The sequence below is a fragment of the Ambystoma mexicanum genome, chromosome 2p, assembly GCF_040938575.1.
Source record: "Ambystoma mexicanum isolate Mex_15411 chromosome 2p, UKY_AmexF1_1, whole genome shotgun sequence".
In the NCBI taxonomy this organism is placed as follows: Eukaryota; Metazoa; Chordata; class Amphibia; order Caudata; family Ambystomatidae; genus Ambystoma; species Ambystoma mexicanum.
The window spans coordinates 164710749-164735587 of NC_090923.1; the positions used below are offsets into that span (position 1 = coordinate 164710749).

Consider the following 24839-nt stretch of genomic DNA (forward strand, 5'->3'; position numbering starts at 1 on the left):
ATTGCTTCCGTAGTTTGCTTGAAAGTCAATGCTTGCTGAACCCAGTTGGATTGCATTAGACACAGCACAATAAATACATTAAATCATCCTTCATGCATACCACACTGTCGGCGTATTTGCCTGCATCTCTCTCTTTACAAAAAGAGGCCAGATATCGGAGGTGTGCCTAGTTGGAAAACTCCTGGCATCCCAGTTAGTCAGCAAGCACTCTTCCCCACCTACACATCCTTCTAAGGCCTGTGGATCAAGAGACGATCCATCACAGATACCCCCAATAATAACAGGACATGACAAGTGGCTTGACCTCATGTATGTTGCACTACCAACATACCAAGAAACTGTGATACTAGATTATTTTATCCCCTGTGGATTGACAACCCAGCTAATGACCTCTCAAAGATTCCCTCATCAACAAGAAATACTTTGAGTTCTCCAAAGTGGCCCACAACCATGCACCTAGATGGCAGTTGGTGTCACACGTTGGGTCAGACCTACTCCCATAGCATCTCTAAAGAAACCACTAACCAGTATACTGGTAAGACTACTCACTCATCATGGGCTACTTGCACAACATTGAAGACACAATAAAGAGCAAACATACCCAGGTTGCCTATGATAAACGTCTGACCCCTTGAAAACATCTCAGAAGAAACCTTTGCCAATTTCCAATGTCTTTACTACCCCCTGACTGGTTGCTTTTCCCCCCATCAGCTATTTCCTCTAATTTTCATTTCTCCACATTAGAGCTCTTGACACATTATTTATTTATTTGGTATTTATAAGTGCCTATACAGAAAATAGTCTTTCAAGGCGCAACAAGACAGAAGGTGGTGGAGAGAACAGATGAAGAATAACAACAACTAGGCATTGTGACATTCAGATCATGCAAATGCAGTAACAAGAGGTGCAAGGGAGTTGGAGGTGGGGGAGTGCAGTTAGAGTTGGAGCTAGAAGACTGAAGGGCTCTAGCAGGTAGGTATTTAGGGAGAGGGATAGCACTCAGACAGTCAGGAATGAGAGAGAAAGAAGAGGAGGCAGTGGAGGGAAGGTTGAAGGAGAGCTGAGTGTCATCCGCCTGGAAGTGAGGAGAGATGGCGAGATCAGATGGGCATGGTAGATGTTGAAGAGCCACGGCAAGAGGCTAGAGTCCTGAGGGATGCCGCAGGTGGAGAGTGTGATGTAGGAGAGAAAAGGGCCCAGTTGAACCTGGAATGGTTGGTCAGAGAGGAAAGGTGTCAACCGGGGGGTCTCTATCTGCGTTTGTTCCCAGCACCCCTTATCACTGCACCTACATTGCTTTAACTCCATTCTCGGCACGTCCTTGGTCACACAATGCACCGACTATCCTCTATAGTGTGAATCTCAGCTTCCAAATCTAAAAATTACAACCGTGGTAGAACTTGGATCTGCTAACTAAATTAAAAGGAGAATAGAGCTCCATTGTGTACATGGGAATGAATATCTAATATGGCTGCGCACCGGCGCCATGTTTTTCTTAGCTCTTTTTCGTATACGCAAAACACTTCACCCTTTGGACATTCATTCACCATAACCCAATGGATATCCATTCAGTCTCTGCCATCGGAAAAACATGCTGAATAAATTTGGAATACAAGAAACACAACAAGAAGCAACAACAAAAATCGTCAAAATAACGAACATTCACACTAAGATATATTGCAACGAACTAGGAATCCAGGAAAACAACTGATCTCACCAGCTCCCGCCAGGGTCTTGAGTAACTTGAGAAATTAACTACCGCAAACTACCAATATGCTTTTCTATGGACCGGGAGCAATCTTCCAAATTAAAACACATTCCTTCTACATTATTACAACCTAGATTATGTTTCAAAAACAAATAGTCAATAGCAGCCCTATTTTGCAAAATCAAACTTCTAAAATTTCTATTATCCAACAAAAGTTTGGTTAAAGCCTGAGAGGTTTCATTAAGTCCTTTCACTACAAAGCAAGCTTCTTTAATCAGAGATTTATAGCCCCCAGCAGAGAACCCAAATACTCCCACAAAAGAAAAAGCCAATGCCAATACCTCCGCTTCAGACATCAATCGAACATTAGAATAATAATCAGAGGATAAACCAATATTGTATTGTATTTGGTTATTCATATAGCACTCTTTCCCTATTTGTATGGCCTCAATGTGCTTTTTCCTGGTTGGAACGCCCTCAGTGACCGTAGTCAATGTGTCGAGGAAAGTTCTAGAAGTTTAGTTTTAGGAGATGCGTGTGTGCATTTCTGCCTGTCTAGGACTTGGTTGGCTGGCTAGGCTCCACTAAGCAGCCCGATGGTCCAGGCACATGGGAGAGCGCTGTTGGAAGTTGTGATAGAGAGCTATTGTTGAGAGATTCGATGTGTGGCCGGCTATACCGAATTTCTTTTTGTTGGTAGTCGCTGTGTGCTAGGTGTTGAGGTGCGTCTGGTGTTTCAGTGTGTACGGTTATGTGTGCTGCTAGACCGGAAAGCATAGCCGTAGCTGCATTCTGTGGTGCCTGGATGGATGGTCGTGCCTGCGGCCTGTGTCCTCAGATGTGGTGTAGGTACGTACTGGCGGTCTTCTGGGATTATAAGTACTGTGGTCTTCGGAGTTGTATGGCTGGTGCGATCTCTGTTCCGAGCGGACGGTGTGGTCTCATCATTCATAGTCTCTCTAGTTAAAAGGGTCCCAGGATGTGCCTGGCATGGGTGGGTATGTTGCAGTGTGCCTTAGTGATGGGTGTTTGCTACCCTCGGCTATTTATCTCATTGTTCGTGGTCTCTCTTGTGTACAGAACTGGTGGGTGGGGGGGGCAGTGAGAATGTGCGGATGTGCCACAGCGAAGGCTGCTGTCTTACCTGTAGTACTTGTCGGGTGGGACTGTTGTTGTGCGTGTGGTGGTGGTATGTCAGGTGAAACTGCTGCGAGAGTTGTCGGCCCCTGTGTTGTGATTGATGCAGGGGAGTTTTTTCAGTGATGTAGTCTCAGGGAGCCATGGATCAGATGAGTATTGGGAAAAGCCAAGTTTTAAGGGCCTTCCTGAATTTCAGGTGGTTTTCAGTGTTGCAAATGTGTAGCAGTAGCGAATTCCAGATGATTGGTGCTTGGACGGAGAATGAGTAACCGCCAAGCCTTGTGGAGTTGTGTGGTGGGATCACTAAGTGAAATTCTGTGCGAGATCTGAGGTTCCTGGAGGGTTGGTAGGGGACAATTTTGTCTCTGAGGAATTCCGGGCCGGTGTTGTGGACTGCACGGTGGGTGATACACATGGCTTTAAAGGTGGTGCGTCGAGCAATCGGGAGCCAGTGGAGGACTCTAAGGGTAGGGCTGATGTGTTCTCAAGCGGGCAGGTTAATGAGCAAGCTTTCTGCTGCATTTTGGATTCTTTGGAGTTTCCTTAGTTGAGATGCCGGGGCTCCTAGGTAGAGGCAGTTTGCGTAGTCTAGGCGGGACAGGATGATGGAATTGATGGCCGAGAAACTGTGGGGATAGGTGAGGTAGGGGAAAATCTGCATGAGAATCCGTAGGTGGTAGAAGCAGGTTTTGGATACGCTAGTGGTGTGTTGGGTGAGGGATAAGCCTGAGTCCAACCTGCATGGACGGTTTTTACCACGTTAGAGGGTGCCAGTGTTTGTCCTAGTGGTTTGGCCCACGCGATTGGTTGAGGGAGGAGTGCTGTTTTCCCGCAGACTACGATTTCGGTTTCCCAGGTTTGAGGATGAGGTGGTTGCCAGTCATCCAGTGGTCAATATCAGAGAGACATGATAACCAGTCCGGACTGCCAGAGATTTCGGAATTTCGGATGAACGGCCCACGTGGAGCGGCGAATAGCGGACTGTAAAGGAAACATCATTAATCTAAGGCGGGTTAAGGCACAAGGACCACCTGAAATATTAGCGGGAATATAAGAATAGGTATTGTTACTACAGGAAAATAACCATCCAACAGGGAGCTTAACATGTGAAATATGGCTTGCTGCCAAAACAGTGAAATTGCAAAACATGCGATTAGATATATCAAGGCATACAGATGCCGAACAAATGCACAAACGTTTTTCAAATTCGGTACTCTTCTGCGCGTTCGTCAGTTCCAATTGTTTACATTTTCCAATGTGCTGAGAATCACAAGTCATCATATAGCATACAGCAGCAGGAGCAATATTATATGTAACAACTCGAGTCATATTCCTCCACTTGCGATCAGTGTCTGCACAAAATTAGCAATATTCATAAACAGACAAATGACTTTGGACATTGGAATCCTCAACAAGGTAATCATTTTACAGTACTCCAAAAAAGTGTTGCAACACAGGGACCAGTGTGGGCACTGCCACAAGGCACGTTGAAATCAAGTTAGTTGCATCGTCGGCATCTGTCAGTCAAAATGTGAGATATTTAAAACATGAAGGGCCAGGAAAATCCACATATCCTCAGGTTATTCACAATTGAAGTATATCCATGCCGAACAAAAGACATGGGGGGACTCATTAGGAGGTAGGAGGTAGCCATGGTGCTACTAGCACCATGGCTACCCACTTACCACATTCTGGGTCCGGTTTCTCGGAATAGGGACTTACCGGGTCATTTCATTCCAACCTTGGAGGACCCGGTAAGTCCCCATTCTGAGAACCATTCCCCATTCGAGCCCCCATAGGGCTCAATGGGAATGGGATGGAGCTAATAATTATTAGTTCCCTGATCCCTTAGCGGCTCCCGCTAAGGAACCTCGTAATGTGGCGGTAAGGGGTTAACGGCAACGGCACCCTTACCGTTGCTGTAAACCCCTTACCACCGAACTCGTAATGAGGCCCATGGAATCAGCGGCAGATTGCAAAGCATAGTGCTCACAACGTTTCCTCCAGGAACCACGATGCCCTGCATGGAAACTGGCAACAGATGGCATGGCGACAATCACATCACTGTTCATAGCCCAGATGGTGGAATTCAGATGCATCAAGGAAGCCCTTGCCACCGTTTCTCGCATGTCCCCGGACCCTCCCGAAAATACTCCACACATCTCCGCACATGCAAGCAGCACGATCAGGGTCTAAAAACAAAATATCAGAAAAAGAACAAAATATCAGCGTAATACATCACTCACGTAAATAATATTTGTCATCTGAGACTTCATATCCTTTTACCCGGTTTCATCACTAAAACAACTTGGTCCTCCCCTGTTGCAATTAAATCTACTGGAACTGGGGGCCCACTAGGTTTCTCGACCCAGACTTTTGCTCCTGGGACCATAGTATCGAAGGAGCCAAAGCCCTTATCCCCACATGTTGTTATTACAGTAGGAGGCTCCTCCTTTTTCACCATGGATATTTTCACAGGTACAATAGTTAGCTGCACCACTCTATCACCTTTATGGATAGGTAGTATACTGTCTCCGCTGTTGATCAAAATCACTTTTATTTCTCCCTGATAATCAGCATCCACAATTCCTCGCAAAATTCGGATTTCTCTTAGGGCTAATCCCGATATAGGAGCAAGGACTCCCATATGCTCTGTTGGAATGTGCACTCCAATTCCTGTGTCAATTATACCAATCCCTCTTGGTTCTAGTCTCGTTTCTTCCCAGGCATGCAAATCCACCCCTGCAGACTATGGGGTGGCCCGATAAGGAGCGTGTGCTCTAGGTGTCATTTGTCAATACATCAAGGTTTCTGCCATCCTATTTGGTTTCATTTGCGAAGTTAGTGTTAACATACGCATTAATGGAGTTTCTCCATTTGCAACAGGGTGATTATTCAAAACCAACACAGCATCCAAAACCCGTTCACGACACCTTTTCAAGCTGGCTTTCCCAGTCTTTCGCAATTGTTCTTTTAACAGACCATTCTCTCAATTAAACCTGAAGCCTCAGGATGGTAGGGGATGTGAACAATCCATTCAATCCCCTTCTCTTGGCAATAATCCTGAATTTGTTTTCCCTTAAAATGTGAGCCATTATCACTTTGAATCTGTAATGGTAATCCATAATACAATGCCACCTAGTCTAACAATTTGATCATATTCAATTGGGTAGCTCTCTTACATGGCATCGCCATTAAATATCCAGAATATGTGTCCACAATAGGACATGCATATTGACATGCTCTGCTAATAGGAGGCATAGGACCAATATAATCGATTTGCCAAATTTGTCCAGGTAATTTTCCTCTCTTAAGGGTACCTTGAATCGTATGCGGCATAGACCGTTGTTTGTGGTGTTGGCATGCGGGACATTGCAAAATCACAGTTTTCACCATGCATAAGGGCAGGCTAATTTTACGATCTTGCGCCCACCTGATAGCAGCCTTTTCTCCGAGATGCCCACTTTTCTGGTGTGACCACTTAGAGAGCCCTTCCAAATCATCTTCCTCATTCCTCGTGTCCATGACTGCAATCGTGGCATGGTCATCTGTGAGAGAATTGAACCAACGTTGTAATGAGTCGGTTGCGCAGTGTGCATCAACATGGTACACAACAGTTACTGTACTAAGCATTAGCTTCTCGGCAATGTTCTGCCACAACTCTTTACCCCCAGACCTCCTTAGCATGAATCTTCCATCTGTTTTTTTGCCATGTCGGCAACCAAACACCCAGTGCATTTGCTACTGACCAGGAGTCGGTATATAGGTAACAACAACCGGGTATCTCCTGCTTCAGTTCCTGATATACTGCATACAACTCAGCAAATTGACTACTCTTACCTTTCCCTGATGTAGTCAATACTTTTTTTATTTTAGGATTATATGCAACTGCTTCCCAATGCCGCTCACCTCCTACATATTTAGCTGCACCATCAGTGAACCAAGGATGTTTAGTTTGTTCACTCGTGTCTCCATATGGCACTCCGCATTGCACAGGGGACTCCTTCATCGCGTCTTCCTTTGAGTGTTCAATTTCATCTAACGGGACACCTGCCACCTGCTCGTGCAATTTTGCCACCGGTCCCCCCCCCCCGTTTTCCTGGTTTGGCACAATCCTGTATGTACCATTTCCATTTAATAATACTAGCTTCCTGGTCATGACCAGTTCGGCGTGTCTTGGGAGAGCTTATTACCATTGCATGATTGGAATTTTTGGTCGGCTCAACACATCATGATCTATTGGCATCTGTTCCGTATCGACAAGAGCCCAATAACATGCCCGTAACTGTCTTTCAAAAGCAGTTAATCAGACACCCATATCGGGTAACTTAAGACTCCAAAATCCCAAAGGAACGCGTTTCCGGTCCTGTTTTTGCCACAAACTCCAATTTGCAAAGTTTTCATTCACTGACACATTTAACTCTACTTCCTCTGGCGTCAGTGGCCATAAATCCAGTACTCTTTGAATAGTATCCTTTGTTAATTGAAACGCTGTCTCTTGTTCCTCTCCCCACACGAAAATACACTTTTTTTGAGTCACTTTGTAGAGAGGCGCCAGAATCTGCCCCAGATGTACCAAATGCTGCCGCCAGAACCCAAACAAACCTATACACTGTTGGACTTGTTTCTTATTCGTGGGTGTAGAGAACTCAAGAATCTTTCGTTTGGCCTTTGGCACCATCTCCCAGTGGCCATTATGCCATTGAAATTCCCAGCAAAATCACGGTCTCCGCAGGACCTTGGGTTTTTGCTTCATTGATTTCCCAACCCTCTTTCGTCAGTCCTTCAATAATGAGTTCTAGGTGCGTCCACACGCTTTGCTCATCTTTTCCTTGTATCAGAATATCATCAACGTAATGTGAAATTTGCACATCAGGTTTACACATAATCTTGTCTAAGTGTTCTGCCACCAGCTGGTGACAAATGGTAGGACTACGCATACATCCCATAGGTATTCGTAGGAACGTGTACTGCCTCCCGTTGGAATGTGTACTGCCTTCCGTACCATGAAAATGCAAACTGCTCTTGACAATCTTCCACAGTCGGTATGGTAAAGAAGGCATTTGCTAGATCAATTACTGCATACCAAGTGCCCTCAAAGTTTTGCACATTTTTGATCAAAGTTACCGCATCTGGAACTGATAGTCCACAGTTATCTTGTAGCTTCCCTCCAGCTTTTTAACCGGCCAGATCAGATTATTCCAAGCTGTAGTCACAGGTCCTAATATACCTGCTTCAACGTATCCTTTGATATCTGAAATCTCCTTCTGCCTCCCAGAGATGCAATACTGTTTCACAGAAATTTGTTTTGTGGTTAAGGGAACCCAAACAGGGGGCATTTTCAATTTACTCACAAGTACGGGAGCACATGTTAATGCACTCACCCCAAATTGATAGGTCTTGCCCTCTAATCCGAGGATTAGTCATTCCAGAATATCAAAGCCAATAATATTTTCAGGTATGGGAACAATTAATACTTGATACTTTTTTACATATTTTTTAATTAAATCCAACAAAACAATACAAACCAAACAGGCAGTGCGTATATCATCAGGTCCATTATACATTTTACTTCAATTCACTGCTCCCCCTGCCCCTCCCTGCCGCTCCCCCCCCCCCCCGTCCGAGCCTGACCATCTTCACATTCCGTATCTGCGTCCTGTGGCAGTTTCTCCCCCTCTGTGGGTTCATCTGGATCCGGAATTGACCCAAACAGTTCTGCTATTAGCGATTTCCAGGCCAGCAGGGACTCTGTTACCTCCAATCCCCCAGCACTACTTGCTTCTTGCCATACCATGGTTTCTGCCTCCGCCCATTTCTGCAAGTCTTTCCACCACATCCCCACCCTCGGTCTATGACATGTCTTCCATCCCATGGCTATTCTTCTTTTTGCCAACACATATGCCAAGTCCTTCAGTTTGCTCACATGTTTTAGTTTTTTAGATCTTGGGAACCCCCCTAACAAACAAGCCCACACCGTGTCCACTGCGACCTTGACCTCCTTCTCGGCCAGTTTATGTTCCACCTCCCTCCAAAAGCGCGCAGTGACCGGGCACAACCAGAACATATGTACCATGCCCGCATTCTCCTCGTCACACTTGGGGCATGCCTGCCGTCCTACATTCGCAAACCTCGATATCCTCTGAGGTGTCATATATGCCCTATGCGTGATATACAGTTGTATCTGTTACAAACTAGCATTTCTGGACACCTCCTTATGATACCTTTGCACCCGTTCCCACATCCTGTCCTCCATCGGGGTCCCCACTTCCGTTTCCCAATACAATCTCAGTTGGGTAATCTCTTTCCCCACTTTGAGCAACAACATCTCGTATAATCTAGATATTTCGTGCCCCCCTTCCGCTATGTCGTAGATCATATCTACTATGGCATCTGGCTCTCCCTCTAGCACGGTTTCTGGCCACATTCCCCTAACCCTTTGCACCAGTCTGTAGTATGTAATATATTGACCCCGGTGCAGCCCGGACACATACCGCAACTCCTCAAAGGCAACAATGGAGCCCTCTTGCCAAATATCTCCCAAGGTTGCTAGCCCTACCGGCTCCCAGTGGTTCCTGATTATCCTCCTTAGCTGTGCATCCGTCGCCGTTAATGTAACCAATGGTATCTGCGGCGAGCATGGAGTCGAATTCTCCAACATCTTGCACGCTCTGCGCCACATCTTCCACCCCAACAACATCATCATCATGGGACGCCCTTTCAGTTCTGCCCTGGGTACCCACATCATTTCTTAATTAATACTTGATACTTCTTTCTTTTCAAATTACCAATTTTCATTTCAACTTTAGTTTGTACTGCTGATGTCTCTTTACACCCCCAATACCATAATGGTAAAATGTCTGCCATTAAACTTTGCAGGGTTTCCCATGAATCAATGAGGCCTCTGCCAGGTATCAATTAAGGCGCAAACCTCTTGTGTAGTTCCTGATTGCCAAAATAATTTCACATTCACATGAGGCCATCTATCAACCTTAAGCCGGGCAGCAGCTACCGGAGTATGACCACAATCCTATTCATATTTTGACATTGTCTTCAACATTGCACTCACTACCTTACCCAAATCTGCATATGTTGACTGATATGGTAAGGGTGACCCCATAGATTCCTCTTCATCTGCCTCTTCCGCAGGTGGTGCAGAGGGACCCTTACCTGCATTGGATATCTCAACTTCCTGTCTCTTCACTTGTTTATACTGCTCCTTACAATATAACCCTCTTATTTTTATATAATCGATACATTTCATGTGTCTCAATTCCATCAATGTCCTCCCTTGGTACTCCATCTTTTAAGAGTGCCAAAAACATATCTTTCCTGAATACACGGGAGTTTCGACTGTCAAACCTCCTTCCAGGAGTCTGTTTTTCGCTGCGTCCCTCTCTTGAGGGTCCCCCCCCCCTTGAACATCAGCATGGGGTGCTTCACGCAATGCTTCCTGAATCAGTCTCATAGGGCAAGGGTAGAAACCTGGAGGCATCTGTCCTGTCTACTATTAGACTCGCAGCCCCTCCATCAAATAATCTGGCCAACCACGTCAGCAATTGCTCACAGTTTCTCTGCTTCAATCGATTACTTATTTCCCCAGTTTCTTGTTGTGTTTAGTCCTCCAGCATGGTCATATCTACCATGCCACCTCCAGGATTATTCCGATGGGGTCCTGCTCTCCGACGCAAGATGGGGTCCTGCTCTCAAGTCACTCTCTTCCTATCGGCCTCAAGTTTCAATGGTGTCTCTCTCTACGACCCGCTCTCTGAACTAGTACCATCAAAAACATCACCATCCCATTGATTGCGGTCCCAATCAACCCCTGCAGAGGCAATTATTGTTGCCACTTTCCGGGTATTCACTCTCCCCTTCTCTTACGATATTTATATTTAGCAACTCTTATTTGTCAGCTTTTTCATTACACTACTTAATTTGGAGCTGCTGTATTAAAGCAATCTGTTTTTCGGCAACCAGTTCCTTCTCCAATTGCAACATTCTTTATTCCGCTGATGCATTCTCCTAAACGCATGCAACAAAATCCACCACCTTTTACCTAGGGCGGTGCATTTCTTTCCTCACTCTACCGGAATTTGTTGCAGGCACATTGCCATTTCGGCTGGGCTAGCTTCTCCTAAACATGTATCCCAGGTCTTACTCAGACCCACGCCACACGACCAGGCCTGTGCCAATTTATCATATGGACTTTTAGTCCACCCTGTAATCGCAACCACCGGACAGTCCCTTCCCGCGGAGCTTCCTTTTTTCCTAAATAAGGAACTTGTGATATTAATAAATTGTTCACGTCCCTATAACCAATACCTCCAAACACGCACTCTTTCCTCAAACTATACACCAAGAATTGCCTGTCTAAATCCAAGCTCCAATGTTTTGCACATGGTTCTTTGGCCTGAAAAACAGCATGAAGACCCTGCTCACAGCGCCAAAATGTTTTGCCTTTCTGGCGTCTGGATTACCGTAGAAACCATTTACCTTACCAAACCAACCATAAGTTCTCAGACTCAGAGAGGCAATAACTCACACAAACAACCAATAATTAGAATATAATTGTCTCTTTACAGGCTCTTTATTCTATATATACTAGCAAAACATGCACATCTACACTATAAATGTATACAGTTAAAATATATATATATATTTCTTAATAAGAATAGAAAAAGCATGTCACCATTCGTATCAATGAGGAATAGAGCTTCAACTCGGCCACCACGACACTACCCAGTCCCAAGGCAGAGAGAACACGCACTAACGTTGTCCTAGAGGTAGCATCCTCCCTCTCAGCGAGACATCTTCACTCTGGGTTTCCAATCTGAGTCTACTACCTGGATGTCCTCTCTCTCTTATGGGGAGATAGGTCCCCACCTCACTTCGGTTGCTAACCATCCACGGCCGAAGGACAGACAACCTGAATGGGGGCACAGAGTGTAAAAATCCAGTTAATAATGGAAAACCCCAGAGCGCCTTTTCCGCGCTCATTCCCAGCACTTCTCATCACTGCACCTGCATAGCTTCAACTCCCTTATCGGCACGTCCTTGGTCACACAATGCACTGACTATCATCTGTGAATCTCAGTTTCCAAATATAAACATTACAACCGGGGTAGAACTCTGATCTGCTAACTAAATTAAAAGGATTATAGACCTCCATTGTGTACATTGGAATGAATGTCCAATATGGCTGCGCACCAGCGCCATCTTTTTCTTAGCTCTTTTTCGCATACGCATAACAGATGTGTCGGAAGATGTCCTGAACAAGCTCCTCTCTGCTAGGAAGTCCACCACCAAATCCATTTATACCTGTAGGGGACATACATTTTCGGCTTGGTGCCTGGGGAGCGATCTGGATCCTTTTACCAGTTCCACATGCTCAGTTCTATATTTTCTGCTTTCCTTGGCTGTACGGGCCTGCAGATGGGCACTGTGAAGGGGTATTTTGCTGCCATTTCGGTTTTCAAGAACACCCCAGAGCAGCCAACTTTTTTCACGGTCTCTTCAGTCATGCCATTCCTTCAGGGACCATGTTTATTTATTTTATTTTTTTGAATTTGTAAAGTGCACAACTGCCCTCAGGCGTTGCAGCGCTATTAAGAAGGCTTGCTTAGTTAGATAGGTGCATAAAGTCAGTATAGGTGGCATAAACATGAAGGCCAGCCCTAAATTGCAAAGGCGGCAACAGCAACAATGTATAAAGTCAGTATGGGTGGCATAAACATGAGGGCCAACCCCATCTTGAAGGGCGGCAACAGCAGGCAATGAATAAAGTCAGTATAGGTGGCATAAACATGAAGCCCAACCCCATCGTGAAGGGCACGAACAGCAAGCAATGCATGAAGTCAGTATAGGTGGCATAGACATGAAGGCCAGCACTAAGTTGCAAAGGAGGCTGCAGCATACAATGCATAAAGTCAGTATAGGCAGTTTAGGTGGCATGAACATGAGGGCCAGCCCCTTGTTGCAGGGCGGCAGCAGCATACAGATGCAAAGGGACCATTTCAGTTGGGCGGGGGGGGGTCGAGGCTCCTGGTGTAGAGGGGAGAAGCGCTTCTGCTGGGCACACGATGCAAGAAAGGTAGAAGTACAGGAGGGATGAAAATGTCAAAGGAGGCAGGGGCCAGGAGTGGGCCTTTGGTGGGAGGGCTGGGCAAACCTTCTGGCAATCCGATAGGCCGTGATGTAGAGGCCTCAACCCAATCACAGCTCAATCCAGCAGATGAGGCACACAGGGCTGCAGTGGTCAAAATGCGGGCTGCCATCTTGGAATGGCCGGCTCGCATTGAATTGAGGGGAGAAATAACCTGCTTTGCCACAACACAGGTATTCCCCCAATGCAACCATTAGCCAAGCACCTCGTATGCAGAAAAATGCTGTGTGCCACCAAGGCACGAAATTAGATGAAGAAAGTAGCACTAGGGTGCGCACTGCAAAGAAGCCCAGGGGGCACACGCTGCAGGAAGGGTAGAAGTGTAACCAGTATCCACCCTGCCAGTTTGTTTGTTCCGGCATGGGACTTCAATTTAGTGTTAACCTTTCTTATGGGCATGCCGTTTAAGCCCCTGCATTTTTGTTTGATTGCTCACTCTTAAGTTGATTTTCCTGGTCGCCATCACTTCCACTAGACTCGTCAGTGAGCTTCATTATACCTCCCTACTTGGATTTTTCCAAAGAAAAGGTGACATTGAAAGTGATGCCATCCTTCCTCCCGAAATTGATCTCTGATTTCCATCTCTCTCAAAAGATCCAGCTTCCTCTCTTTTATTCCTCCCACGCACCCTTCAATGTCAGAGGAACGATTCAATTGGCTGGACCCTCAGCTTCTATGTCTCCGAGTCGAGAGAAACCAGTAAGGATGACTAGCTTTTCGTTGGTTATGCTGGTGCCCATGCTGTCAGGGCTTTGACCAAACAAACTTTGTCAAGGTGCATCATCAGCTGCATCTCATAATGCTCTACAACGTGGATTCCCTGTTCTAGACATTTTCCAGGTGACTACCGGGGCTTCTGTGCACAGTTTGTCTGGACAGGAGGCTCGTCTGGCAGAGCTGTCTGTTCATCAGAGTTTTCGGTGTCTTGGCTCTCCTCCTTTCTCCAGATCTGTGTACTGCTAAGGGAGGCTAGCCGTTAGCTAGTACACCGTGGTTCTGTGGTCCCTAAGGTCTGTGTCCTAGGGAAAAAGGGTGCAACTAAGTACACAGGTTGTGGCGCATCAATATATATTGGCCCTGACATTGTATCCAGTGCCTAGATGCGTCAGGCAAAGCTGTGCAATGCCCCCCAGTGGCAGAAAGGTTTCTGTGGAGCAAATAAGCTGAGAGATAGATATCAAAGATGATACATCCATGGTAGGAACATCCATCAGGAAGAACATTAATGAATTAATGAGACGAAAGTAATTTGTTCTTATAATGTTGGTTTTCGATCTACTATAATGGTAATCTCCCCATCCACATTCTGGTTCATTCTTTTTTGCCAATTAATTTTATAAAATCTTTTCTGATTTCATATGCAGCCCATGCATCAGACCTTACATTATCAAATGAAAAGTTGTTTGATTGTTTATTTTATCCTGTGTTTTGTTTGATTGTTTTGTATTTTATCTTGTGTTTTTCAGGCAATTACTTTATAGTTGTATAATGGACAAAATTATATTCAAGACCTTGTGAGCGCATGTTTGTGTGAAACACGTGTTGGTCGAACTTTTAATGACTTTCAGAAGCTGTATGATATGATTAATGCCTAAAATATAATCTGTCACAAAGATTACAATTTCACGAGTTGGGATTATTGAATAAACAAGAACTGATTATTACAGCATAAATGTTGATAGCACCCCCATACATGACGAAAGGTACATTTATGTTAAGGCTGCTTCCAAAGAGTAAAGCAATTTGCTGCCTGGCATCACCCAATTGCTTCCTATTTTCAGCTCAGCTCACACTTGGGATAAGTTGTCATTCTATTATTTTGTATGCCTATTATTTCAGCCATACCTCCTGGTCCTTTTCTTTTAAGAAGGGGAAAGCTATAGGAAAACAATGAGACTTCTTTGGTACTACCAAAGAGGAATTTTGGGTAAATACTAAGATCAATTAAATTGATAACCATTCAGTAGTCATTTTTTGCAGAGAAGAACTGTGCCTTGAATGAGCCAGGTTTCGAATCATTAACAGCTGATCCATTTCTCTTGCAGACTAGCCCGGATCCTGGTTCGCCTGCCAGCACTTAGACTGTTGAGCTCCAGCATCACGGAGGAACTTTTTTTCACTGGCCTCATTGGAAATGTCCCGATTGACAGCATAATCCCATACATCCTGAAAATGGAGACGGCTGACTACAATGGGCAAATAACCGGCACAATGGCATAGTAGCCAAGAGGGTGTTTCAGTGGATCAATGTGAACTGTGCTACGTGGAACCTACAAACATGAAACGCAAGGAGGACGACTAAGGAATAGTAACGATTTTGGTACAATGCATATTTACAGTGAGATTTTGGTGCCATCGCCCATTTTTCATTGACTACCTTCTCATCTATTTATTTCCAGAATGAAAACAACCAAACAAATTAACCGCAAAAGGAGACAACCAACCGAGACCTGTCTATACCACAATACATTTCCAAGCCTTCTATTAGAACGGCTGCACATCAGTGGCCACATGTTGACTTGCTTTGTATTTTTTATCGTTTTTAAAACTCTTATCAAAGGCAACATAATTGTTTAACAATAATGTCAAGTTTTTTTTATAATGATGGAGATTAGTATTAATAAGTACAAAAAAAGTAGTCTGTATATAAGAGATTTTCAAGGAATTGATATCTAATTCCGAGGGTGGAGACTGATTTTAGCACTTTCTCAGCACTTTCTCTGTAGAAAATGATGCCATCGACCTACTGCTTAGGAAGCAGACCGTTCAGAAAGGTGCACTTAGCGTCTTTGGCGAAAATGGTAGTGATTTCTGTGAAAACTTAGATTTGTATAAGCAGACAATCATGTATGCTAAAAAAAAATTACTATGTCACTGTTTTGTGTTTTTTGTTCATTTCTGAAAACTGATTTGTCCTCTCTTACTCAGCCCTGCTTCATCATTTATGGACTTCTTTGCAGCATGATTTTAGTAAAATATGCATAGAAAGTTATCAAATGCTACAGTCAATTTGCACACTTTGAACAGCTTCTCATACAGGCCATTCTTTAGGGCTCTTAATCAGCAATTTCTGTTGATCCAGGAGTATTTTGGAATGGCTGTGTTTGCGATAAAAGTCTCTGCTTTGTAAAGCACTTGTCATTCCTTTGGCATTTCAAGTGAAGGATATTTATTTTGCTTCTTTATTTTATTTAAATACAGGTTTCCTCTTTTTTCCATCCTTGGGAGAGACAGAGGGTTAAACCTGCAGTTATTCCAACTGTATTTGTCATCAGCATTAGGATTGGTGATAAATGGAAAATGTGCACTTTTTCCGCTCACTCCCTTCTTTATCTCTAAAAAGAAGTTGTGCATTCATCTGTTTGCCAATCTGCCAAGATCAGGGTAGCTGCATAATTATGTTAATAGCAAACCCATCTTTGACTTGCGAAATTAGCTGCTGTTGCTTTGGCTAGTGTTGTGTGAATCACACGAGGGAACTACACTATCAGTTTTCCATTCTGATTATACTCAGTTTCTGATAAATGTTATACATATTTAAGTGTTATACATTTCCTTTTTATCAGTACAGTTCATAAACTATTAGTTGCTCCAAAATATGTCAAACCTTTTTGAGTGATCAGGGTAGAAAGCATACAGCAAACTAAGGGGCAGGGAGCACACTTGCAAAGCTGGAATGATCATAACTGAGCTACTTGGATCACCACAAACCAGTCTTCTCTTTCTTTGCGTATTCAAACATATTATTACTACAGGTGCCCCTGCAAATCTACCCAAGAATGTTAGGGCAAGTTTGCAAAGGACCCTGGGTGTGCAGAAATCCACCCAGGGTATAGCTGTATGCCCACAGTCCTTTTCAAACCAACGCTGATATCATAATCATGTGAGATCCTTTTTACTATAGAACTTCACGCAGATGACTCCCGCATCTAAGGACTGGAGTGATTGGTGGTGTTACTAGCCAATTTAATGATACTCAATTTATCAGCTTTAGACCGATGAAGAACTGAGTCAGCCCTGCCAGGGATTCGAGCCTATGAAATGCAGGCTAGACCCTTGTGAGAGGCAAGCACCAAATTCACAAGTTCTCCATATTCAGCAGGATCACTGCACCTAGCAGTGTGTGTGTGAATGTTGCGCCATGAAATGGCAAATTTTTGTGGCATGAAATGGCACATTTTGCGGCACAAAACTTTATTTATTGCAGCATTTTTGTAGCAAATGTTTTAGCGACTGATGGTGTAAGATTGGACCGTTGCAAGAAAGAGGCAGTGTCCAAGGCTACAAGAGAGCAAGGGTGTCATCATGTTCATCTTTTGTATCAATTTAAAAGGAAGAGTCCAGATATCTGTGGCTTAGCAGAACAGTGTTCGTGTTGGATGTACGTTAAAATAACGTATCCCAAAAGGTCGAATTACAAAATTACGGTGCCCACTTGCCCACATTTTGTAATTCGATCCTTTGGGATTTTGCCCGTTTGTCCCCCGCACTGACATTAATGTATGCAGGGACGCCCCATAACCCCCGCTCTCCTGTTCGGTATTATGGTCTTCGATCTAATCTACCATGCCGAATGCACACTAAACGTGCATTCAGTATTTTAGATTCAATCTTTTTGTGCAATCCTGTTTGTTTTGGCTATGTTTTTGGTCTAATGTGCATGTCTATTTAATATTATTGACAGTATTGATTGCTATCAGTTGTAATGCTGAAAATAGCCCCTTTCTATGTTCTCCAAACCTCACCCACATATCTCGTACCAACACACCTCACACGTCTCACCAATTCCCCATCACAACTTGCGTTCCTGAACCTCTCACTCTGTCGTACACATACTTATGTGCTCTGTCCATGTGCTCTGTCACACTGCCAAGTCACACTTTGCATTCCCCAGTCCCTGCCACACTCCAAATCATACTCCCAACTCACACCTTACACTCTCCAATTTTCTCCCAATCTGCAGGTCACTGCCTCTTTGTGGCCAACCGCTCCCCCGGAGCCCACGCTCACCACTAGTTTCTGTACCTCCACTGCCTCTCTGGTTTCTGGGCCACTGCTCACTCTCTATGGGGCCCACCGCCCCATTGCTTCCTCTGCTCTCGCTCACTGCTTCCCCTCTGACTCATTCCTCCCTCTGCTTTCTTGCCTTGCCTACCACTCCACATCTCCCCCATCACCACCACCCACCCCCCCCCCTTCTCTCCTAGCACTCTCATATTGAGACCATTTAAACACTTTTTTTAAATGTAGATTTAGGCCCAGAGCCTCAAAAAAATGGGGCATCTAAAAAAGAGCAGAGAATATGCTATTTTTAGATAACCAATTTTGGCAAATTAGCAGGTCACCTTATTCTCAAAGGTGACCTGCGCCTTTCCACAGGGTTCAGCTGTGGCACAAATGATGTGCTGGCTGCTGCCAGCAACCTTTTGTGTTTGAAATGCTCTCCCGATAATGTCCTACAGGCTCAAAGCGCATTTCTCTGCGACGGGCCCCTATAAAATGCAACCCCAAGAAACGCATTTCTATCCTATTTGAGGAACAGAACTGCAAGTTAATAACTTTGGTGTCCCAAAAAAAATGTATGTCCGGGTCAGGTAGACCCTATCATGCAGTGGCACCCACCGTGTGCCTATTCGAAGCAGGCGCATAGGGTTCCATACAATTTCTGCACATTTAAAAGCGTATTAAGTTTGCAAATTTGGGATGCGCTTTTAAATGTGCAGAAACTGATCCTGATTTGCACAAGGGGGTGAAATAGGCCATCTGAATGGGCGCGCATATAAGATGTGCCCATTCAGATGGCCTTTTTAATAGTACCATAGTGGATTGGGCTGCTCTTCTTTTGTCGCATGAGATGTGCTTGCGCATTACATGTCTTGCGTCAATTTTTGTTTTTTAGAACCTTGCCCTGTGTGTCTTTTTTTATTTTTTAATGGTTGTTTTTGCAAAAACTGCCGTTTTTGCTGGTGCTTAAAAAAAAAAAAATAGAGCCTGTCCCCCAGCGCGTCTGGGTCTATGGAGTGCACTCCAGATACGTTCTGGGCCGAAAGAAGTCAGGAGGGTGGAGGCGGATCTTGGACCTGAAACGCCTCAACAAGTACTTGAAGTCCCAGAAATTCAGGATGGTCACGTTGCAGAACGTGCTCGGCCAACTGGAGGGAGGTGACTTCCTGGCGTATCTGGAGGACGCCTACTTCCATGTCCCCATCCACCGGAAGCACTGCAAGTTCCTGCGATTCGTGATCCGGGGGCGACACTATCAGTACAAGGCGCTCCCTTTTGGCCTGAAATTGGCCCCAAGGGTCTTTACAAAGTGCTTGCCTGCGGTGGTGGGGCATCTTCGTCTCGAGGGCATCCACGTCTACCCTTGCCTGGACAATTGGCTCGTCCGATCCAGCTCCCACGCTCTGGTGAGCCAGCACACAGCGAGGTTTGTGCCTCTGCTGACGGATCTGGAATTCTCCATAAATTATCCGAAGTCCTGTTGGAGCCATCACAAAACGCTCCGTTTCTGAGAGCCCGACTCAACACAGAAACTTGCCTGGCGTCTCCCTCGGAAGTCGTTGCTGGGCATGATGTCATCCTGCATCAGCCATGTCCTCCTTTGCAGAATACAGATGAGGCCACTCCAGGAGTTTATGGATGCAAGGTGGCTGTAAGTCTCGGACTCCTGGACGGACAAGATCGCCCTTAACGAGGAGTTCTGACGGGAAATGCTGTGGTGGGGCGCGGCTCTCATCTCACGCAAGGGCCCCATTCCAGTTCCCTCCTTACCAGGAGACAGTCACCATGGATGCTTCTCTGTAAGGTTGGGGAGCTCACACTGGACAGTTGCACGCCAGAGGCCTCTGGCTGTCTGAAGAAAAGACCCTTCACATCAATGTCCTGGAGCTTCAGGCTGTCTGCTGGGCCCTCAAGTCCTTCCTGACATCGCTGAGGGGCAACGTGGTGAGGATCTTCACGGACAACACCACCACCATGTTCTACATCCGGAAGCAGGGCGGGACGCACTCTCCGGCTCTCTCCAGCTCTCTCCAGGGAGGCTCAAGATGTGTGGCAGTGGGCCATTTGTCAGGACTTGTTTCTAGTCCCTTTTCACCTGGCGGGCACCAAGAACACTGTTGCAGACTCGCTTATCAGGGAGCTACGTTCTTGCCATGAGTGGGAGCTTTGCCAGGACCAGGTGGATCTTCTATTCCACTAATGGGCTCAACCCCAGATCGACCTTTTTGCAATGAATTCCAAGTGTCAGAAGTTCACCAAAGGTTCCTGAGGTGTTCTCGTTCCCATGGGAGGGACTTGCGCTTTTCCTCCGTTCCCAATCCTGCCATGAGTGCTCAACACTTTTGGACAGTGTCACTGCAAGATGCTACTCGTCGCTCCAGCCTGGCCGCTACAAATTTGATATCCAGACCTGCTATGTCTGTCGGCGGCTCCATCCATCAGACTGCTACTACTTCCCAATCTTCTCTCCAGAGATGGAGGGGCGATACTGCACCACAACCCAGCATCGCTGAACCTCGAGCCTGGCTCCTGCAGCCCTAGAATTTGGACCTTATTCTTTACCTGCAGAGTTTAAGGACATCCTGGCCAAGGGCAGAGCCACTTCAATGTTGCAGCCATAAGTGGAAGTGTTTCTCCGTGTGGTGCCGGGATCAGAAGATTAATCCTCTGTGTGCCACAACCCCACAGCTTATACCATGCCTGCTTTCCTTGGCCATGGCTGGACTGGTTCATTCCTCTATCAAGTTGCACCTGGCTGCCATAACCCGTTACCCATATATCGTCTCGGGTGGATAGTTCAGTGGCAACGTGCTTGCCTTGGAAGCAAGACGGCACGGAGCAACACCGGTTCGATCCGCGAGTCCGTGCTTAGAAACCTCTGGGTATTAAGCGCATTATAAATACCCTATCATATACACCTGGACACCGGGTAGGCCTTCCCTGTGGTCGCACAGACTCATCAAGGAGTTTCTCAAAGGCCTCTGCATGACTTTTCCACAGGTGAATGCTCCTACCCCCGTTTGGGAACTCAATGTGGTCTTGACTAAACTCATGGGGGGCGCCCCTTGAGCTGATGCATCAAGCCCTGCTCAACTTTCTCTTGTGGAAGACCGCTTTCCTCGTGGCAATCGCCTCAGCCAGGTGGGTCGGGAGATCCAGGCCCTGACTTGCAAGCAGCCGTACTTTTTCCTTTCATGCATACACACACCACCTTTATGCTGAAGGTGCGGTCAGAGTTCCTCCTCAACGAGCCTTTGGTGTTGTCTGTCTTCTTCCCGAATCCGTCATCGCCTGAGGAGGGAGACTTGCATTCGCTGGACGTTGCTCGTGCCTTGAATTGTTACGTGGCACACACACAGGTGTTTCAGAAGACTTCTCAATTGTTCGTCAGTCTAGGACCTATGAATATGGGAAGGCCTTGTTGAAAGCTTTCATCTCTTGATGGCTCTCCGGGTGCAACATGCACTGTTGTTGGCTGGCTAACATACCCTTTCCAGGCCGGTGCAGAGCCCATTCGACCAGAGCCATTGCAGCAAAGACAGCGTATCTCCTGTTCTCCAGCATGGATTCACATGCAACCCTGGACTGTCATTGGATGGAGGCAGTATGGACCAAAAGACAGTAATTGGTTTAGAGGAGAAATACAGTTTTCAAGCTAAATTGAAACTGTTTTTTGGAGGATTCCCAGTCTGGCGATGGGGAATATTTATGAGCATGTGAATCCATGCCAGACCCATGCTGCAGAACAGGAGTTACATGTAAGTAACTTGTCTGTGCCATATCTTTAATGATTCACTTAGGCAAACTGCACGGAGTGGTCATCAGATATGTATCTGCACACGTTTTGACTCCCTTTGGCACATTTTTCGTACAAGCAATCACGTGTCTGAAAACATGTTTAATCACTGTTGTTGACGCACCTCAACGTATTTTCATCTCCAACTTCAGATGGAGGTAAATGTATTCTGCACTTCATGCAATATTTTCAAAATACCCCTTAAAAATAAAAATCTTTATACTCACAAATTATATGTTATAAAAAGCAGGTAGTATTACAAGTACTATTTGTTTTTACTGTTAGCATCCTACCCCTAACATGCCAATGGTGTATAAGGGTTTCCAGCTGATCCCTCCACTCAATCTTTTCTCCCACTCATCAGTCCATTACGCCACCCCTATTACCCATCCCATACTCCTAAACTATCCCTGCACCCTACGTGTAACACCCTGGGCATGTCCCCTTTGCACAGAGCTCTTTTGCTTCCCATCCAGGTTTGCACTTTATAAATCCCATACATTCATACAGCTGTCTATCCGTGCATAAGCCTGTTCCCACTTACTGGAATGGTAGATAATTTCCTAAAGCGGATGTTAATGTACAGATGTCAGATAGGAAAGTTCAGTTCTGAGCAAATCTACATAGTCAAACCCAGCTCTTGAGGCATATCATCTCTGTATCCTGAAGACGTACATGTGCAGTTAAACTAAATAAAATTACCATTCGAGTAGGGTAATTGGCTATTTCACCTCGTATGAAGCCATTTGTTTTTTTGTGTCAATGATGTTTACATTTTCCTCCTTTAAAATATTCTTGACCACCGAAGGCGAGAGTCAAATGCAGCTACCTTTCGTATATCCCCCAACAATCACCTCCCTGAGCATTGCAACATTGGTTAATAGGTGGGAAGTTCAGTGACGACTCATACTTGCAATTTTAAATTATTTACATGTAAACGGTTCTATGTTTCCCTGCAGGCCGATTTCCCTTTCTGCGCCCCCTTCCCTCTCTTCCCCCAGAGTTGCCTACAGTATGCTACATTAAGGAGCAGTGAAAATGCCTTCTTAAATGTGACTGCAGATAGAATAGGCAGATCCATCCATACATAAAAGTTCCATGTCATACAGAAAAATGTCTTTCTAAATGTGCTGATTCAGCAGTGACGTTGATGTATAGTGAAGACAGTGCCAGGTGTTAACCATGTGAGTCATAAACAAAACTGTAGGCTAAAGAACGAAAAGGGCCCAAATCATAGGACCTAGACTTCGTACATCAGTCTGGCTAACACTAGGACTCAGAAAAGGCTGATTTTTCCCCCAAGAACAAGAGAAGCCACTACACACCGTTCTAATACATTTAAAAGGATTGAACCATGAATTTCAATCTCTGAGATCGTAACTGATTTCTTTTAAGATTAAGCATTAAGGGGAGGTATTAGCTAAATACCACAACACTGCATTTCTTTCTGCTGAGTGCATTATTTTTTAAGAGACATTCTCCACAAACTCACATCTCAAAAACCCTCCCCCCCTCCCAAAGCCTGCAAAGTACATCATCTGCAAGTACAGCCATTTGGTCCTAAAGCTCTCTTCAGACCATAACATTACCTTGCCGTGGTGTTTCTCATGGTAGACCATATCAAAAAATTCAAAAAGTTTCCACGCTAGCCTGGTTGTAGTTATGGGGATAGGTTGATTTTGTTGTTTTTGGTACTTTAAAAATACCCCTTTTAGAGATCTGATTTAGACTGGAGTCTTACAGATTTGTGTAACTGGCACCTCCATTAATTTCACTGTTTGTCACCACAAGGTGAGATAGTGCCTCATTAAAGAAAATATCCTTTTTCTTTGTGTTACCGGCTTACCCCCCTGAAAAAATAAATTGCGAGTACTGCATTTCAATGGGAAGTGTTAAGCACATCTATTTGCACCCACAAGATCCTCACCTGAACTGTCAAATGTTGCAGAATGTTTTATGTCAATGTTGGGACGTGTCCTAGTTGAATTAAGTTCTGTTCTCGAAGATTGTTAGTGAGTTTCCAGACATTTTTATTACAAATTTTGCATTTTCCATAAACATTTTTAATTTATTCGTAATGATGACCTTCTTAAAAGCCTCTTTGCCCTCAGACGCTGTGCGGCAGGTTTTTTCAAATTCTTTATTGCCATAACACCGCTTTGATGGTCACCCCCAAAATTCAACATGTGTACGTTTAGTATAGCTAGTGTAACCCTCCCACCGCTAATCGTAGCTTTCTTCCTAACCCATTGAAGTCCCTGCTGGCAGGTGGTTTCTAAAACCCTGTCTCAGAGCACAATTGAGTCCCTCTTGCTATTTGCTATAATACTTTGCTAAAAACTGTTTGTCATTGAAATTTATATTCCAGGTTCCAAACCTGTTAAGAAATTGTTGCCTTCTCAGTTTATTTTCTGATGTCTGCTCTGTATCTGTGATGACATTTAAAAAAAGAGATTTCCGCATGTTGTTTTTTAATACGAATTTTGTATCTAATATATGCCTTCGTTCATGAAGAGGAAGTTGCATTGTTGTTTTTTGTACATAAAGTATTGCATGGATTAGCTTACTATGCATTTTATTAAATGCTGTTTAAATGTGGCATTAAAATGTTGTGGCTTAATATTACTACCTAAAGGAAGTTTATACAATTAAAGTGGATTCCAAACCTACTTGGGTAATGCTTCATTGGTTGTTTTATTCGTGTAAATGTATTTCATTCCCTTGACAAAGAACAGTGAGAGTACAGATGCATGCCATATGCCCAATGCGCAACAATATGGTTCTGTATGCCTCCGTAAAAAGGAGTGAGATAGCTGAGAATGTTTGGGCTATTGTCATCAACATGCTTGTTAGGTTTGACGCAATTGGGGAACTAAGAACATTTTTCGACAAGCAATTGCAGAGTTCGGCGCTTAATCGATCAGATCAGTATTTCTTAAGCAGCAAAGTGAAAATGATCTGGAATTCAGTGTTACTGGTTTAGTTGCTTTCGTCACACAGATGGTGTTTGGGGTGTTTTACCTGCAGAG

General features: G+C 44.8%; 1 protein-coding gene across 4 annotated transcripts in view; it reads left to right on the plus strand.

The window, feature by feature from the left end:
• The window catches only part of NR2C2 (nuclear receptor subfamily 2 group C member 2), an 818284-nt gene extending 793805 nt beyond the window's left edge, over positions 1-24479 (plus strand). For all 4 annotated transcript variants that reach the window (XM_069643419.1, XM_069643421.1, XM_069643422.1 and 1 more), the window contains one exon: positions 15056-24479. In XM_069643419.1, coding sequence (XP_069499520.1) covers positions 15056-15230 — 175 coding nt within the window. In that variant the 3' untranslated portion in view covers positions 15231-24479. The remainder of the gene's footprint in view (positions 1-15055) is intronic.
• Positions 24480-24839: the final 360 nt, after the last annotated feature.